At 40.2% G+C, this 19,024-nt stretch overlaps 1 protein-coding gene across 8 annotated transcripts; it reads right to left on the bottom strand.

The window, feature by feature from the left end:
• Positions 1 to 818: 818 nt before the first annotated feature.
• CCNJ (cyclin J) lies at positions 819 to 18,478 on the bottom strand. Of its 8 annotated transcripts, none has more exons than XM_082406552.1 (7): positions 18,375 to 18,478; positions 17,238 to 17,347; positions 14,794 to 14,892; positions 10,754 to 10,964; positions 3,407 to 3,706; positions 3,160 to 3,319; positions 819 to 2,539 (listed from the first exon to the last, which is right to left on the bottom strand). In XM_082406552.1, exons 2-7 carry the CDS (start codon positions 17,304 to 17,306, stop codon positions 2,128 to 2,130), a joined length of 1,251 nt encoding a protein of 416 aa, XP_082262678.1. In that variant the 5' UTR covers positions 17,307 to 17,347; positions 18,375 to 18,478; the 3' UTR covers positions 819 to 2,127. The 8 variants fall into 8 exon arrangements, with proteins under 8 accessions (XP_082262678.1, XP_082262676.1, XP_082262679.1 ...); XM_082406550.1 differs by lacking the exon at positions 18,375 to 18,478 and adding an exon at positions 17,998 to 18,138; XM_082406553.1 differs by lacking the exon at positions 18,375 to 18,478 and adding an exon at positions 17,998 to 18,138 and having other exon boundaries at positions 3,160 to 3,286.
• Between the last annotated feature and the right edge of the window lie 546 nt (positions 18,479 to 19,024).

Raw genomic sequence — 19,024 nt, 5'->3', positions numbered from 1 at the left:
TATAGCATTTTTAAAAAGGCATATTCTATAACAAGAATGACATTTAAACCAGTCAGTAAAAGCATTTGACAAGACATTAAATTACCATAGGCACCAGTTGTTGTTTCAAGTTGGGATCTCTATCCCAGTATCTTACATTCATAGTATTATTGAGGTAGTTAAAATACTGAAAATTGGTCCAGGTTGCTAGGTTCTGAATGTGAATGATATATTCTCTTTTGAACCCACCTTCCCCCAAATAATTCAAGTTCTCTTGAGGTAAGAACTACCAAAATCCAATTAGCAGCCTTCTGTAAAGAGAAAGTGGTGATACTTTCAGAAAACAATTTTCATGCTTGAAAACTGCCATGAGTGAGTGTTCTTACCTGAGTGGTTTTTCATTTTATCTACCAGACTTATAAATCCACATCATGCCCTATGTACTTATGTACTCTAAAAGTTACCTTCTTTAAAGGAAAGGATATTCTGTAAGAATTCACGCTGACAGAAGCCACCCACCCACATTCATCTACTGGAGCCATCTGGATAGATCCACTGCTGTGTTGAGTCCCTTCCCTTCCTAACAAAAGCCATTGGCTTGATTACTGAGACTCCTGCTGCATACCCACAACATCTTTATAATAAGTTTGTCTTCAATGCATATTGTGGCAGTTACATACCTGCCATGCAGTTTCCCTTCTATTCAAGTGCTACCTTTAAAAAAACACAAACAAAAAGACACAACTTACTAATTTTTAAATCAGAAAGCTTCCCTCCACCAAATATCTCTTCTCCCACAGTTAAGAGCACAATGTATACAGTTTCAGTTATTACAATGGTTTTTTCTTTTTACTTTTTCAGTTTATTCCCTCCAAACTCTTTACCCCCAAATTGCCCTTGCTGTAATGACTTATTGCTGTTTTCACTCATCACCAGTATAGTGAAATGTCCCAGGGCAGTCCTGGGGCCAATCTAATGAAAGTCACCTTTGCCTGCTTACTCTTGACTAGCTGGAGTCAAAGGTTGCTTATAAAACCTGTCTTCCATGTAACAAAGTGCTGCTCTAGCACAACCTGAGAACTACCCTGGCCATGTTCCACTTCAAAATAAACCTATGGGACTTTATTCTAGTACTGACATTTTACAGTTTTGCCTTCCCTTGAAAAAACTTTAGAATAATATCAAATCTGAGTATAAATCATTGATTGCACTGAGAAATGCAAAACTTATATATGTATTATGAATGATAGGAACCACCACTTCATTCATTCTAGGATACAATTATGTTCTCGTTTGAAAACACATTCTAGCAGGAGTATACTAACCTATGTTATTAAGGTAGTTCATACTATAACATTCCCAAAGCATGTTGCATTACAGTTAAGTTTCCAAGTAGTTCAAATTCCCTGAGTTAAATGTGTTTAATTCTAAAGATTTGAGGCTGATCTTTAGGGGAAAAAACAACAAAAATTTATGACCATGACTTTAAGAGAGCTACTCCACCCTTAATTTTAGTACATAAATCCAGGTACCTGTACTATCTGTGATAGGAAGTTATATAGAATATCTAAAAAAAATTTTTTTAACTGCACAGACTGGTATAGCATAGCAATTCATGAGTTTAAACTTAGTCAGAGATTCATTTGTAGATCAAAAATATAACTCAAAACTGCAGAATAAGAAAAAGGACCTCTTCAAAAATTAATACTGTAACTTTCCTTCATAAAAAGACTGTTTGGCAAGTCCACAGATAAACATTAGTTTCTGACATATAAGCCAACATAAGGCCCAGAGGCCACCACAGGTCAAATCACAAAACGGCGAATTGAAGTCTGTCCAAGTTTTCTGTTGTGTTGAATGTTTTTGAAATATTTGGACCATCAGTTGGGGCTTTAAAATTTGTGTCATATAAGGATGTGTTTTAACAGGATTTGACATACACACTGTTAAAGTGTTTGCAGTGTTAGCTTAGTCCTCCCAGATATTCATGGTGTGTTGGAAGGGATATTCAGTCTTCCTGGTGCTGGTGCTGGAAGAGTTCTGATGCCATTTGGATCCCTTTCCTTTTGAAGAGAAGTTTACAAAAAGCTTGCCCCAGAGCTTTGAGTCACAAACAGTCTGGGTTACCAGTCTTACCTTCGCATAAAATCACCTTTCAAAGCATGGAGTAATGCAAGGGTAATGTTCATTTATCTGATAACTACGGTTATAAGAAACATTCAGACAGGGCTTAACTTCTACTGGTATTGCCAGTGACATCCCAACACCAGTCTGCATGTGCCCAAGGCCCTGAACACTAGTTTGGAAGCCAGCAGGACATGTCGGTAGTGTGTAAGATGAGGTGTGTGTGGTAGATACAATCTGCTGACAGCTTGGTTGTTCCGATACAGGATGGCGATACTGCAGCGAGGTCTGATGTGTCTGATGGAGATACTGAGGCTGCTGAAAGTGAACTGCCCGAGAGGGCTGGGAGGCTGTCTGGAACACACTTAGTTGTGCTGGCTGAGGTCCTGCCTGTCCTCTCTGTTTGTTTGCTTCTTTCACATCATTATCATGAGCACTGCAACATGGAGAGAAAGGAAACTGTTAATAATGTTAACTTGAGAAAAATTTGCAAGAAAGCCATGCACCACCCCCAACTCCTTCACAGCTGACTCATTAGACTGCCCCACTGCCCAGGTAGCAGTCACTGCAACCATAATTTCAACAACAGAAAAATCTCACTCTTAGCCTTCTAAAAGCTCCTTTCCTTGGTAGAGCCCTTGGGAACTGGCTGCTGGTAGCTTTAAGGACTATTTTCAGCTTGGAGCTATGTCCACAATAAGTACTTAAATATGACTGCCACTTTGGTGACATCCTGATGGTCCCACAATTCAAAGATGTGGGAATGAGGCAAGATTTGCCTGGATGATCTCAGAGTTATGGGCTCACACAAGAGCACCTCCTTTCCTTACTATGTACCCAGAATCATACTAGCAATGACAACCTCTACCTGCATAACAGCCAAAAGGAATTCCCCTTCCACCAAGTACTGCTCATACAGCGGCTTGCTCATGGCAGCAGGCAGCTGTCAGAGCCAGTATCCTAAAAGCTCTGGGCCTTTGAGAACTTGTTCCCAGGGCCCCTTATACATGAAGAATGTTAATAAGAAATTACAAACACAAGAACAAAGAGGCTTACATCAATAGCCGTTCAATGCACTGCACTAAGAAATCCCAGGAGTAAGCAGTAAGACGATGCAGTCTTGTAGGCCACGTTGGAGAAAGACGAAGTATAATCCTTGAAGAAGCCACACATGCTGCAGCTACTAAAGAAGGTGCATAATTTAGAAAGGCATAATCTGTGGAGACATCAAAAATGAACCTAAGCAACAGAATGCACAAGTCACAAGCTCACAAGTCACTTACTGGCATCCACAATGACTCACCTTGCAAAGATACTTCCAGGAAGTAATCTGCATACTTGGCCATGTAGAGTTTAGTTTTTTCCAAGCAAATCATTGGCCAGCCGTCATGAAGATCGGTTTCATGCACGGCTTCGGAGAGATAATACTCAATGAAATGGGCAGCTGTTGGAAGGCAGAGGTTCCACTGAAAGGTTTCTAATAATAATAGTTCCATATGTAGCAAATTTTGTTTTGTTAATACTAGATTCATATTAGTCATACAACCCAGGCTGTTGAGCTGCTCCAGCTTAGGCACACTATCTTCTTTTTCTTCAAATTTACCTTATAAGCAAAGGAAAATAACAGTGAGAGAGAGAAAATGTTAGGTGAGTGATCAATGTAAGTCTAGTCACTTAAATGGGATCTGCTGTCCTAGTGCAAAGATTTAGATCCAGACATTTTTTTCCCCTACTTTGGGCAGATACAATTGTGCCAGAACTCTGTGGTTCTCATATCTACATGTTTTCTCTCCCAGTGCCTCTGTTCCCCACCCTTCACCCTCCCCTAAAAAAAAACCAAAAAAACAAAAAAAACGGAACGTGTAAACATTTTGATCTGTGTCCTACCGTGTAATGAAAACAGTCCTATGTGCCAATGAAAAAATAACTCCCTCATCTCACCAGCTGAATCTTTTCAGGAACTTTCTTTTGGGGGTCAGGCGGTAGTTGGTAAAAGAAAATTATTTTAGAACAGAAGAAAGTTTAAAGAATTTAATGTCATAGTTATCTAAAATCAAAAATAGCTAAGCTTCAAGTGTTTCATCTCAGCATATTTTCAGCATAATCTCAATTCCAGAGAGATACAAATAGATTAGAGGAAAAAAACTGGGTGAATATCTAACACAAGCATTCTCATTGTACAAAAAACCCTATTCCTCCTCTTCTAAATTCAAAACAAAAACCTAGCCAAGTCTGTTATTAAGAAAAGGGAGGGGGCTTCCCTGGTGGCACAGTGGTTGAGAATCTGCCTGCCAATGCAGGGGACACGGGTTCGAGCCCTGGTCTGGGAAGATCCCACATGCCGCGGAGCGACTGAGCCCGTGAGCCACAATTGCTGAGCCTGCGCGTCTGGAGCCCGTGCTCCGCAACAAGAGAGGCCGCGATAGTGAGAGGCCCGCGCACCGCGATGAAGAGGGGCCCCCGCTTGCCGCAACTAGAGAAAGCCCTCGCATAGAAACGAAGACCCAACACAGCCAAAAATAAAATAAAAATAAAATGAAAAAATGAAAAAAAAAAAAAAGAAAAGAAAAGGGAGGATATTTTATACCACTTTTATATCCCCTTACTCAAAGCAGGATAGGAGTAAAGATGCTCTGATGGCTGAACGTCATTATTTGAAGGCATTAACTTCTTTTCAGGAAATACTCATCCATATGCACAGCTGAGGAATAAAATGCCCTCTCCAGCCCCTGAATAATTTTTCTACGGATTATGTACCATCTCACACTTTAATTTCCAAGCAAGCATTTACTATATATAAATCATTCACTTTAGATGTTTCGAAAAATTATGGCTGGAGAAAGCTCAAGCTATCAAGTACTATTATGATTTTCCAAATGCAGCAAGAGAACCAAAAGAGTTATCGTCAAGTCTCTTTGGGTCTTTGTTCCATGATTATCCATAGAAGAAGGGAAATTAAAACTGAAGCTTTCTACCTCCTAGCATTATGTTCTATTTTACATTAAGGTATAAAATAGTCGTATTATATTGCAATTATTATAGATTTCTCACAATAGCTTTTGCACTTGTTCATAATTATAGTTAGAATATGTTATATATTACTATATAAATTTTTTGTTTTACTATTTTGATAACTATTTAAATATATTTGATTTCTTTAGAAATCTTACAATTTTATTTTATCCATTTAAAAGCATTTTTTAGGGAAGACCACAAAGACTACCAAACCAGAAGAAACCAAATGAGTTTCCCTGTGAAGTTTCTCTTCCAGAGGGAATGGGTTTACACCACACATCGAAGTTCCGACAACAAATGGCAGTGGCCAGAATCACTCAGCCCAGATGTTCCACGTAATGGAGTCAGTGAGGTTTGTTCAAGTCAGCCTGCCTTAGGGGCTGGGGAAAAAGCGCTGTTAACTACCCTGGTCTTTGCTTAGGGAGGGTGAACGAGAGTAGAAGGTTTTGTCTCCTATGCCAAGAGACTCTAAGCTCATAACTTTAAGAAGAGTCTAGTCCCAAAGAAGTTTAAAATTTCGCTCCCACTCCAGAAATTTTGAACTTTGTTAGATTTAAACTACTCTTAACATTGCTGCAGGTAAGAGATGATCCAAAAAACTTACATAATTCGGACTTTTCAAGAATCTAGATAGTCCTTCCCAATTCAAACCACATAAAGATAAATTTCACAAGTTTTGCCAGAGGCATTTATTAGTACAGCTGAAAGCACTAAAGTAGTCTTAATGACAGTCATCCAGCATGATCACTGCATAAATATAGGAGATGAACCCACTGTTCTCAGTATAACCGAATGGAATTCTTCAGGAGAATGACCTAGGTATTTAGTTCAAGCCCTCTGGATGAATCATTAAGACTTTCAAAGTACTCTATTTGTGTAGAAGCAGCAATACTGGCAGTATACTTCAAAGGGGTATTGTAAAAAATTAATGAGTTTTTTTATATCATGCTTGACGTTCCTTTGAAGAAATATACCACAATCCACTGTTTAATTCAAGGATCAAGAATGTTTCATACTATCTCCTTGAAACTTTCAATAGAAAACAGTTGTATATGACCAATTTCACAGCTCAAGAAACCAAGGTAGCAAGGTTGGCCAATTCATTTAAAGTCAATTAAGTTGAGTCAAACCCAAAATAGAAGACTTATGTTTGAATTCCCAAATCTGTGCTTCTAGACCAAAGTACTACACCAGGTTAAATGGGGACAACAACTACCAGAATAGACAAACTTTTATATTATTAAGCATCCATGGGGTTTTTATATTTATAAAGTACTTGGCTATTACAAGCATGAAAGCCTTTGCATCTTGATTTGCAAAGATAAAAAATAACCTGCATGCTGCATAAATAACCATACTTGGGATTTTAATTAAGGTTTAAGTTTTTTTGGAACCTTTTCATTATATATAGTAATACACTCAGATACATGGATATTAAAGGATTTCAAAATGTGTGACAGCGTCAATGAGCACCTGCATTCATATCCAGTTTTTATTGTGCTGAATGCTATGTGTGTGACTATTTTAAACCTACTTATCCGTTAATACCACATACAGATCACAAAGATCAGTTTCTTCAATTGAAAGGAAATACCGGAAGCCATGTGATTATATTGATAAAGGCCCCCAAACAGGAAATAAAGGCACAGGAAATTCTCATCTGCTTCCCAGAAAACAAAGAATTAGGGGCCACAGAAACAAAACATCAGGTTGTCTTTATAGGAAATGTTCAGATCAGCCATGGAAACCAGCACATTTTCAAAGCCAGTAGTGAATGGCAGCTATGTGGTAGTAGGGCATGGATCAGATGTCACTGTAATCTCTGCCAACTCACATTCTAGTCTTTTATTACTAAGTAGGAAAGAAGTCATCCTTAATATTTACCAAGAACTCTCACAAATGTGTAAGACTATCAATCTAATTAAAAAATGGGTTAGGAACCAGAAGAGATAATTCATAGGAAAAAAAAAAAGGTTCTAATCTCACTAAAAATTGATATAAACAAAATCATCTGTGAAATACAATTTTTCACCCATCAAATAGTAAAAAGCTTTGTCAACCCAGTATTGGTGAGCAAGGAGAAACAAGTTCTTGTCACAAATTTTTACTATTAAAAGCTTATAATCTCACTTTGGCTTGGCTTCATCTTGACTCCAAAATCTTAGTTACACAATACCTTGAGCAAATTATCAAAAGCCTCATGTTTAAGACTGTTTCCATGCTCTCTACAAGTTCAATGCTGATCACAGAAGGCAAGGGAAGCCAGGGTATACATGTCAAAGAGTTAAGAGTTTGAGAATTTCCCAGGATAAATCAGAGTCTTTTCTGGAATGAGCCAAAACCTTTGGGGCTAGGGAGCCAGTGAAGATTATAGAACACTTATGGAGGAATTAATCATTACAATGCTAACTTATATGTGTCAATTTCATACATGCTTTTAAACATATTACCCCACTTGATCCTCACAACAACTTTGTAAGGTGTCTATTTTTATTTTATAGAGAAGTAACTTGAGACTCAAGTTCAAGTTGTTGAAATTCATATTGCTGATGAGATTCAAACCTATATCCATATAGATTTCCTATAATCCCCGCTCTAAAACACTACACGCCTCTCCCCAGTCTGTAGGCCCTTTCTTCCTACCTCTAATAGTATGTACACCCAGGCAGCAGGATATGCATTAGTACCTGAACTTATAAGCTGTGCTCCATTTTTAGCCAAACTACCAAAAGCCTTCTGACCTATTTAATAACTGAAATACAGCTGTCACCCAGTCCTGTCAGCTGTAAGTTGTTTTTCACTTTTACACAACAGGCTGCCCATCCCAAAGCAGGGAGCAGCTGGGGGAGGGGGACATCCATTCTGTGAGGAGAGAAGCATTATTTGAATAAAGTTTATGATAACTAATTGGAGAGCTGACATCGGAATCCAAATGTAAGAAGACAAGAGTGTAAGAATGTAAGAAACACTAGAATGAACTCCACAAATTTAAAACAGACATCAGATACTGAAAACAGGCTACCAGTTTATAAGCATCCTAGGCACTTCTGTTGTAGTAAAGTTAGACTGGAGGGAGGAGAGATTGCAGTGGGCTACTAAGGGCCAGTCTCTTTGATTCCTGACCCTAGTGAAGAGCTGATAGCTTGAACTCCTTTGACCAGTGCCTACTTGGGAGGAGCTGAGACCCTGGGGGACACCTATCTCACACTTTCCCACTCTCCAGTGGAAGAGGAACATGTAAAAGCAATTCTCTCAGGGAAAAAGGGGTGGGGTCAGTAGAACAAAGGGAAGAGGTATCTGACTTTTAGTAACAGGTGGTAAACAGTTCACATTTGAACCCAGCAAATACAAATCCTAAAGCCTAGTTCCTGGAAAATGAGCCAAAAGAACTATATACTACTACACAGATTAAATCAAATAACCTTCAATAAAATAAATTGATCACGACGTTAAACTAACAGTAATAGATAATTTAAAAACAAGAACAACTGAAAACTCCATTCCAACCAATCTAAGATGGTGCACAAATAAAGTATCCTTTCCCCAAACTGTGGAAATTGCAGAAACCTGACACCAATGCCAAGCACTGCATGGTAGCCAGAGCTGTCATTCACCTAGAGGCCTTGGTGAGCTTTGGTAGTGACATGTAGTTTACGAATATCTAGTCTATAATCCCCAAGTCACTTAGTACATTACTAGTAATTTTAGTCACAAATGTAAGTCAGTCTACGAACTGACTATGCATCACTCATAATTTCACAGTCCACAGGCATAGACCAGGTAGGGCTTGGTAGTGGTAAAAGGACAGTGATAACCACAGCAGGCAAAAAATTTTTCATTAATGATCCCAAGTTTTTAAAATAACCGAACTTGCATGTTTGACTTCCAGTGTCTCTCTACTATAAACTGATCCTATAATAAACTAACATTCTCAGGATAACAAGAAGCCATTCCATGTGGATACTCACACATTTGACATGTCAAGTATGGGTTTTTCCAATCCTATGCAAACTATTAAACCACAAAGGGCTTCATAGCTAGTGATGAAACATATACAGAATTGTACACATGATTGCTTATGAGGATGAAATCTTAATTAAAGGTTAAATTAAAGGTTACTTATAAATGTACAAGCATTACCTCTGGCTTTCTGGATGGTGGGGAGAGGAGCAGGTGATGTGTCTGGATCTCAGAGGATAACAGATTAAGAGAGAAATATAGATATTCAGGAAATATACTATTCTGGTAAGAACTTGACTCAAGTTACATGGGGACAGGGTTGGAAGACAAGTCTAGAAAGGTGGCTAGGTCCAGATGAAAGGTTCTAAATGTTACAATAAGGAGTTTCCACCTCAACCCACAGGCAGTGGAAAGTCATCAGTGGGCTATGTTTATTTATATTCAGCCTGGTCCACAAAGGAGTTGAAATAACTTACAAAAAGACCTGCTCAAGGAGATAAAATAAGAGGTTGAGGTCATCAGATGAAAGGAAAAATAAGGGCAGGAAAAGAAAATCTGAGAAGAGATTGGTTTCATAAATGATACCACACAGGCCTGAATTTGGTTTAGGTTTATTTGCAGTCAAAGTGCAAAGGTGTTTTAGAAAGAATTCTGGTGGCAGGGTAGAGGAGGAATGTTCCTTAGAAAGCAACCACATTGGATCCTAAACCCTCAAGTGGAGGTTAGGTGAAGGCAGTCAGTATTTCTACATGCTACTTTAAGTGGGACTTAAATTTCTATTGTAATGACATGAATAATATAAAAACTACAAAATGGACTCAACTTCAATATCAAATACCATCTTTTCACATTACTAAAAGAAGAAAACTTTCAATTTCAATGCCTTTACTCACCCTCTTTCTCTCAAGGTACTAACAAACAATGAAATGTGTTACAGGAAGATGTTAAGAGAAAGGCACCAAAAGACTCATTATCAGATTCTACCTTACAGCTTACTACATAGTTTTGCCTACTGCAAAAGCAGATGTTTTCACATTTATAGCAGTTGCACATGAATCTTCAGTTCATTAAGCCAACTCATTACATACTCAGTAGAAGGTATTCTAACAGCACGAGTATGGTACCTTTTAGAGTTTCTCAACCTAAGCTCCACTGACATTTTGGGCTAGATAATTCTTTGTTGTGCGGGGCTGTCCTGTGCATTGCAGATGTTTACCTTCCTCCCAGGTTGTGACGACAACCAAAACTGTCTCCACACATTGCCAAATACCTGCCATGAGGCACAACTGCTCTTGGCTGAGAATCACTGCTTTAAGACAATGGTTCTCAATTGGAAAAGTACATCAGAATCACCTTTGGAACTTTTAAAAAGTTAAAAAATATCCAGGCCCCATGATGTAGATTCTGAGTCAGTAGATCTGGAGTGGCTTAGATATCTGTATCAGAATCTTCAGGATGTAGGGCCCAGGCACACATGTTTTAAAAAGACTCCAGAGCCACTTTTTAATATGTCTGGTTAAGAATTACTATGCCAAAAAGCACTTTCAACATAAACTTTCTGATACTAGTAAACTGGAATGAAAGGAATTTGGTGATATTTCACTGAGTTCTATGTAAATTTATTTTATTATAAACAATGGAATTTTCCAGTCATGTATATCAGATTCATACTTACTTGCTAGAAGCAGACAGGAAAGTGCAACTAAATGCAGCTGCTGGATAGAGATGTCATACCGATCCATAAACAGGTCCAGCAAATAGACAGCAAGATGTCGGGCAGAAGGGCAGAGGGTGAAACGATTGCTCACAATGGCAATCAAGTCAGCAAAATACCTTCTAAGACTTAGTTGAGGGGACTGGCCTTTGTAGGAAGGTAACTTCAGCTCCTAAATCAAGAGGAACAACATTTAGTCTAACATAGCATATAGAAGAATTATTCCCACAGTGCAAAGGTGACACTTTTTCCCCAATATATTACTGATACAAGTGCCTAAAACACACTTTTCTTGAGTAAAACACAAAAATGAAAAAGTTGAGTGGCAGGATAATGAATGGCATTTAAAATTTAAAACCAAACTTTTCTCCTTATTCTTAACCACATCTGACATAACCAGTTATAGGTGTTTCTTGCATTATGGAATAAATGTATTCTAGCAAGATTTTTAATAAGGGAATCCTGTTTTCCCTACCAGGTGTTTTCAGGAAAACAGCATTACCAAAATACCAACCAAACCATATATACACACCCCCTACAAGAAGCTCAAAGCTTTTGGTTAGAAGGTAACAGATATGTTCCTCGTATGATGCATACTGTATTATACATGCAGGGATGTGGAAGGTAGAGACTAGTATACATCCACTAGTATCTTCTAATCAGGCTTCTCATTTTTTAAAAATTAGAAAATTTCTATACTATTAAAGTATTTCTAGAACACAGAGAAAGATGGAAGGGTTCTAAATTCATTTTATGAGCTCAGCATAATGCCACACTAGACCCAAAAGGTATCACAATGGAAGGAAGTAACACGGATATGACCCTAAAAGCACAGGAAAAAAAAAAAGCAAAAAATAAGACAAATTAGACTTAATCAAAATAAAAACTTTTGTGCATCAAAGGACACTATCAACAGAGTGAAAAGGCAACACACAGAATGGGAGAAAATATTTGCAAATCATGTATCTGGTAAGGTGTTAATATCCAGATTAAATAAAGAACTCTTTTATATATACAACTCAACAAAAAAAACAACTCAATTAAAAAATGGGCAAAGGACTTGACTAAACATTTCTCCAAAGAAGATGTACAGATGGCCAATAAGCACATAAAAAGATGCTCAAAATCACTAATCATTAGGGAAATGCAAATAAAAACCATTAAGAGATACCATTTCATACCAATTAGGATTGCTATTGTCAAAAAAACCCAAAAAACAAAATTTAGAAAACAGAAACTAACAAGTGTCAACAAGGATATAAAATAATTGGAACCCTTGTGTATTGGCAGGAATATAAAACTGTGCAGCCACTGTGAACAACAGTATTGCAATTCCTCAAAAAAAATTAAATGTAGAATTACCATATGATCCAGCAATTCCACTTTTAGGTATATACCCAAAAGAAGTTAAAGTAGGGACTCAAACAGATATTTGTAGATCCATGTTCATAGCAGCATTGTCCACAACAGCCAAAAAGTGGAAACAAACAACCCAAGTGTTCATCAACAAATGAATGGATAAACAAAATGCAATATATACATACAACGGAATATTATGCAGCCTTAAAAAGGAATGAAATTCCGATATATGCTACAACATGGATGATTAAGTCATCTAGAGATGATTTAAAGTATATGGGAGGATGTGTGTAGGATATACACAAATATTACTCCATTTTATATAAGGGACTTGAGCATCCTCAGATTTCGGTATCCGCAGGGATCCGGGAACAAATTCCCCATGGATAATGAGGGAAAACTATATAGTTTTTCACTTACCAGATTATATTTTATTAATCTTTTGCTTATGCTATCAAGAGTGGATATAGGAACTCCCATATATTATTGGTGACACTGACAATTGATATAACCTCCTGAAGGAGAACTAGGTAATATGAATTTTTGAAAATGCAGACTGCAGATACCCCTTAACCTAGCAACACCAGGCCTAGGAATTTATCCTACATATAAGGAGGTCCTTTGCAGCACTCTTTTTAATAGCAAAATGGTGGAATAAAGAGGTTAATGTCAAAAACCTGCATGGATCTCCAGAGAATTATTTTCAGTGGATAAACCCAATCCCCAAAGATCACATAGTGCATAATTCCACTTATATAACATTCTTGAAATGACAAAATTATAAAAATAAAGAACAGATCAGTGGTTGCCAGAGGTTAAGGGAGGATGAGGATGGGAGGAAAGAGGGTGTGCCTATAAAAGGGTAACATGGGAGATCCTTGTGGTGATAAATGTACAGAAAATGTTCTGTACCTTGACTGTATCAATATCAATACTATCCTGGCTGTGATAATTGTACCATAGTTTTGCAAGATTGTTACCATGGGGGTAGGGGGGGAGATGGGGAGGGAGGACTGGGTAAAGGGTATAGGGGGTCTCAAAATAAGCGTAATTTTTTTAAAAAGCTTGATGTCTATCAATAAGGAACTAATTAAATAAACTTAAGGGACATCGATTCAATGTGGACATTAAAATAAAGGGCAGTAGACCTATATGTGTTGATATAGAAAATTCTGACAAACTGAGTGAGGGTGGGGTGGGAGGAAGGTACAGAACAGTGAATATATATTATAACCTCTTGTATCAACAACAAAAAAATTGTATTTGCAGATATACTAATTTATTGGGTATCTTTTCAGGAAAAAAACCCAATAATGCTGGTAACCTTAGGGAATCAGAGAATAGTGAGGGTTGGGGAAAGCTCATTTTAAACCTGATACTGGGTCTTCCCTGGTGGTCCAGTGGTTAAGACTCTGTGCTCCCAATGCAGGGGGCCCGGGTTCGATCCCTGGTAGGGGAACTAAGATCCCACATACTGCAACTAAGCCTGCGCGCTGCAACTAGAGAAGCCCACGCGCCGCAATGAAGACCCAGTGCAGCCAAAGTAAATAAATAAATAAATAAAACACCAGATACTATCCCAAAATTTTTAAACCCATATGCATGTATCACTTAAAAATATATTAGTAGGAGTTACTTGGGAGATAGGCTAATGGGCTATTTTATGTTTTTAATTTTTGTATAAGTGAAAAAAGAATCAACAAATGCTATTGAAGAAAAAGAAAACACATTGGCTTAGGCTTGCTCAACTCTCTGAAGAGAAAAAATACTAATTTCTCTAAATAAAGGGAACATGCGAATTTCTCATGTAGTCGCTAGGATTTTTCTCTTTTTTACCATTTCTGTAGATTTTTACAATGGTGTAAATGAGTTACCATTTCAAATTCCAACTTTCTTAGCTGTCATCATGTGACATTTATTGAGCATCTCCCATGTAGCAGATACTGTGCTAACCTCAGGGATAAAAGCTGGAATACAGTTTCAAGCCTCTCTCTAGCAGGTGAACCAAAATACAGAGATTATTAGAATATAATATAGTAACCACAGGGTATTATAGAACACTGAGGAGGGAGATCTAACCCAGCTCACGGGGTGGGATGTTAGGAAAAAACAAAACCAGGGCAGGCTTTCTGTAAAAGAGGCCTGAACAAGGTCTCAAAGATGCACTGGGAAACTTAGCTGGAAGACACTTGTGGACTTTATTTTTAACTATGTTAACTTTGCCAAATGAAGACAAAACAAAGGCAAGAATCCAAGGGCCATCACTAGGGGACTTTTAACAATGTGTCCAATATATTCTCTTTATATTATTTTAAATGGTAAAGTACAAGGGCTTATCATATGGCTGTCAGATTTAGTTCTTTGTCCATGTAGTGCAGTTATACGCATGAGAAAATGACCTACGCTTCTCTCAGCTTATGAGTTTTTTCTAATGTCTATTCCTGATCCCCCAGAATTGAACACTCTTGTTCCTGTCTGCTTCTCAGGATCCCACAGGACCAAAGCACAGAGAGACCTAAACATGTCATCTCCAACTCCAATCTCAGGTCCCCATTAGCTCACCACCCTAAATGCCATCCCCTTCCCAGAATGGGTTAACTGTCCAGTCAGGCTGGAAATAAAGGCATAGAAGGAATACTCGCAACTCTGTGGGATATTTTCTTGATGCTTCTCACAAAGTTAGCATTGTTCCCATCTGTCATAAAGGCTCCTGAAAATACTTCCCCAAGCATCCTAAGACACTAGTATACATAGCAAAACAATGAGAAGAAAGAGAAGACACAGGGTATAAGAGGACAGCTGCTTTGTTGGGGGTCGGGGGTGGGAAGAAGTGATTGTATTTTACAAAAACAGTACAGCTGGCATTTGGGGTTAAAGAGGATTTTCATTTGTTGTTAATTTTTACTCTTCCCTAGTAGATGCAAGGCTGGTCACACCAATTATTCCTCCACAAACCTTGGGTCTAAACATAGATACCTTCCATTGTGCCTGAATGGCAACTGCCCAAAGGAAGACCCAAATTCAGATGCTCTAAATTTTATGAGATTAGACTCCATAAAGGTAGGGATCATGTCTGTCTCATTCACTATTACCATTCCAACCCCTGGCATAGCACCTTGCACACTGTAGGCATGCAAATATGTTGAATAAGCATATGACTACCCAACTAAATCACCTAATTAATAGCCTGGAATTAACATGTATTCTCTGTGAGAAAAGTTCATTTTAACTTTCCTTGACTTCAGTGTACTACAAACAGTGGTCTCTCCAGTTCCACAGGTTCAAGTTTTACTGATTAACAAATTATAAAGTGTGGCCATTGTGTCAAATAACAAGAATGTGGCTTACACAATGCTTAAAGATAAAATAAAGACAACCCACAGTAGCATGCCGCAGGTGGCCCAAGACAACTTTCAGTAGCATTCTTTCAGGCCCTGTGCTATCTCATCCTCTGATAGTTTGTAAGTAAGTTTAGTACAGATTGTGTCTTATTCCTTGGATCCTCCCCAGAGCTCAATACACAAAAACATTCAACAAATCTGCTGGAAAAAAAATCCATTTCCAACCTCAACTAACAAAATTAATTCAGGTAATCACTCAGGATTAAAATTACACATAAAATGTAATAATCAAAAACCATGGAAATCACCAAGAAAAATCTTTTAAGTTTCATGTCATTACAAAACATATGTATCATTAACATCAAATATTATTTTCACCACATACCAGAGGAATAAAGAGCTGACACTTAGAAAATAAGAGCATTTAAAACTGAAAGACAACATCTGAAAAAAAAAAAAAACAAACAAACAGGTATTTGGACAATTTTCAAAGTGGAAAACCCGCATCTCTCTTCTTAACATTCCAGAGAACCATGCCATAGTTGAGACTTTTCTGTAGTACAAACAGCCTCTTAGTGGGCTGAGGTGTATTTAGTGTGTCTATGAGACTGAATGTCAGAATTAATAAGCAGCATTTAGAACTCAAACTTTAGAAAAGGGTACAACTGTAGTAATTTAAGTCAGAATTAGGTTTTCTAATCTACTTAACCTGGTTAAAAAAAAAATCAAGATACAAGTTCATTACCATCCCAGGATCTCTCAACTCCAACAGTGAGCAGCCTTTTTATTAAAGAGTCAGCTGTTTTGCTTCTTTCCAATTTTCTATACATAATGAGTGGCTCTCTCTATCCATAGTGAAATTAAGTTAAGTTAGAGTTAATTTTGGATCTGGTCTCTCTTCTGGTTATCAAAGACACAGAGTTGACATATTTCGCTAAGATATGACATACAGAATAAAATTGTTACTTAGGAGCAACAATAAACAAAATTTGCATTGTGCCAGAAAGGTGTACTTTTTCCCCAACATCTTTTAAAATATAGTAGGTCTACTCCCGGCCTTTGATATTAGCTGAAGGAGCAGCTAACTCCTACCTTAGGGCTTTTTGAACACCCCCCAAGTCTTGGGGTTTCGGGGGTAGAGAATAACATAGTTATCACTTCCTTAGTGCTTACTACATGCCAAGCACTGTTCTGAGCACATCTACAGTATTACCTCATTTTAATCTTCACAGTCGTCCCATAAAGCACGTTCTATTATTATTATTCATTTGACAGATGAGGAAATTGAGAAGCAGAAAATTAAGTAACTTGTTCAAAGTCTCACAGCAAGTTAGTGGAAAGGCTGGGGAATTTACTGTTGTACAAATGTGACATAACAGACAGCTGCATGCAACAGCAACTATAGAAGGAAGGCTGCTCTGCCCAATAAAAAGCCAGCACACTTATCTTTTTAAATACAGTATCAAATCCATGTTCCACGTGGAAACAAGGACATCAGAATGTCCCTTCACACCTTCCCTCTCCCAACTACCACGCCCCACCCCCTCCTCATTCAAGTTTCAGGTTCTTCTGCTACAACCCAGGGAAGAAGCCAAGAAGTTAATTAACCTTGAGCAAATAGGCAAACTCGCCTTTTCTGGTCTGGAAACTAGTGGTTAAAGACCCGGACCGGGCTTTCCAGGGAGCCGAGATTCATAGTAACTGGCATAAGACACCGAATGGAAAGGTCTGGGCATCGCGGTTACCTTGTATCGAAGAGCTTGATGGATATCGGCAGCCAGCTGTCCCCGCCACCACTGACCCTCCAGCTCCATGGGACCGGGCGGCGCGCCTGGCCAGACGCGGCAACTTCAGTCTGTAAAACACACCCCAGACGCGGTCACTGCCAGCTCCCTCCACGCGCCCCTCCGCGCCCCCTCCCCGAGGGGTGTGACCTCAGGCCACCCTGGGCGACTGTTCATCTTCACCTGACTCGTCCTAAAATCAGCACCGATCCAAACCAATTCCCTGACGCCGCACGTAAGACCCGAGCCACCGGTCAGGAGGAGCCGGCTTGTGTGGAGAACGGCCGGACCGGGCGCCGGGCAAACTGGGACCAACTTGGGCCCTAGTTCCCAAGGCGCGGACCCGGACGCGTGCTCGGGAAAGCCGGACGGGAGGCCCGGCTTCGGGCTCCCGCGCCCCGGCTTTAATTCTCCAGCCGGCCCTGAGGAGACTTGACACCAGTCACAGCCCCCCTGAGGTGAAAACCTCCCGCCGAGAAACCCGGAGACGAACGCCCGCGCGTCTCCGGGTGCCCGCTGCAGACAGTCGGGGGCGCGCTCCTCCCCGGGAGCCTCCTCGCGGCCCGGCCGGCCCCAGCGCGCACGCAGGCCGCCGCCTCCTCATCCGGAGGAGCGCACGGGATCGCGCGGCCCCAGAAAGGCGAACAAAAGGCCGGGCCGGGCGGGTCCGGTGCCCCGCAGCCAGCCCAGGCCTGCCGGTTCCCACGGCGGCCTCCCTTACCCGGAACCGCGGCCCTCACAGGCCCAGCCCCGCCAGCGTGCGGGGGACGCCGGCCCCGCTCATGCTGCGGACAGTCGGCCGCGAAGCGCCGGCCTCAGCTCGGGCCCAGCGCCGGGGCGCTCGCGCCGCCCATTGTTAAAGGACCGGCAGGCGGCTCCGCGTACAAAGCCAGCGCGGGGGCACATGCGGCCCCGCCGCTGCCAATCTCGTCTCGCGATACAGCCGGGTCATCCGGAGCTGTCCAATGGGCGGCCGGGCCGGGCCCAGGTGCAACGCCCGGCAGCGGCTTGGCGGCCCCCGCCGGACGCGGCAGCATCGCCGGTCGGCTTTGCGCGGTCCTGAGCTTCGCTTTGCCCGAGAGCCCCAACACCACCTACCGCAAAGCCGGCCTGAGGTGCGGGCAGAGGTCTGAAGGGAGCGCCGGAGAAATTAAAATGCTGATCATCCTTCCGTTGGCCAATCCGGTCATGCCTCTCACCTGCTGAGAACCTTCGATGGCTCCCCGATGCGGAGGAGCAAAGTTCCGATGCCTCAAGTTGGCGTTTTAAACCCTTCTCGGCGTGGATTGAGTCGGCCTCATCTCGCGTTACAACAGCCCCGTACATTCGAGGGATGGGATTATCAGTCCCTCCATTTGTGCTTTACCCGTTTCCGAAGCCCCTAAAGTTGCTTTCTTTGTGAAATTCTGTCTCAAGTTCCACCTCAAAACCTATTCCTTCTAGAAACCTAATTAATCCCTTCGTCTTCCTTATTTCCTTTGCTTTAGAGATTCCCAAAGCTTTGAATGAAGGCGGTGAAGATTACCTTTAGTAACCTAGCTTGTCAAATCTGTAGCGGATGTAATTAACCATCTGCGGTCGTAAATCAGGAAAAAAAAAAAAAAAAACCCTGTGGAAACACTCCAATTAAGGTGATGCAAGACCTGAAGTGTGAAATCTAATCAATTGTACTTTAACTTGTTTAGTGGAATATCACAACAGAAGTAGATGGTCAGCCCAGGACAGTGATCCTCACTTCTGAGAATGTA

Source organism: Balaenoptera borealis, assembly GCF_965194805.1.
Source record: "Balaenoptera borealis genome assembly, chromosome: 10".
NCBI lineage: Eukaryota > Metazoa > Chordata > Mammalia > Artiodactyla > Balaenopteridae > Balaenoptera > Balaenoptera borealis.
The sequence above is the reverse complement of the archived record's forward strand: the minus strand, read 5'-3'. Positions and strand labels throughout refer to the sequence as shown.

Bases quoted from the DNA above. Each gene is read 5' to 3' on its own strand.
- CCNJ (XM_082406552.1), bottom strand. From the start codon at position 17,306: ATGGAGCTGGAGGGTCAGTGGTGGCGGGGACAGCTGGCTGCCGATATC. The intron at 10,965-14,793 runs GCGAGTATTCCT...CTCTTGATTTAG, and splicing joins AGAAAATATCCCACAGAGTT to GAGCTGAAGTTACCTTCCTA. The intron at 3,320-3,406 runs GTGAGTCATTGT...ATGTCTCCACAG, and splicing joins CCTGGAAGTATCTTTGCAAG to ATTATGCCTTTCTAAATTAT.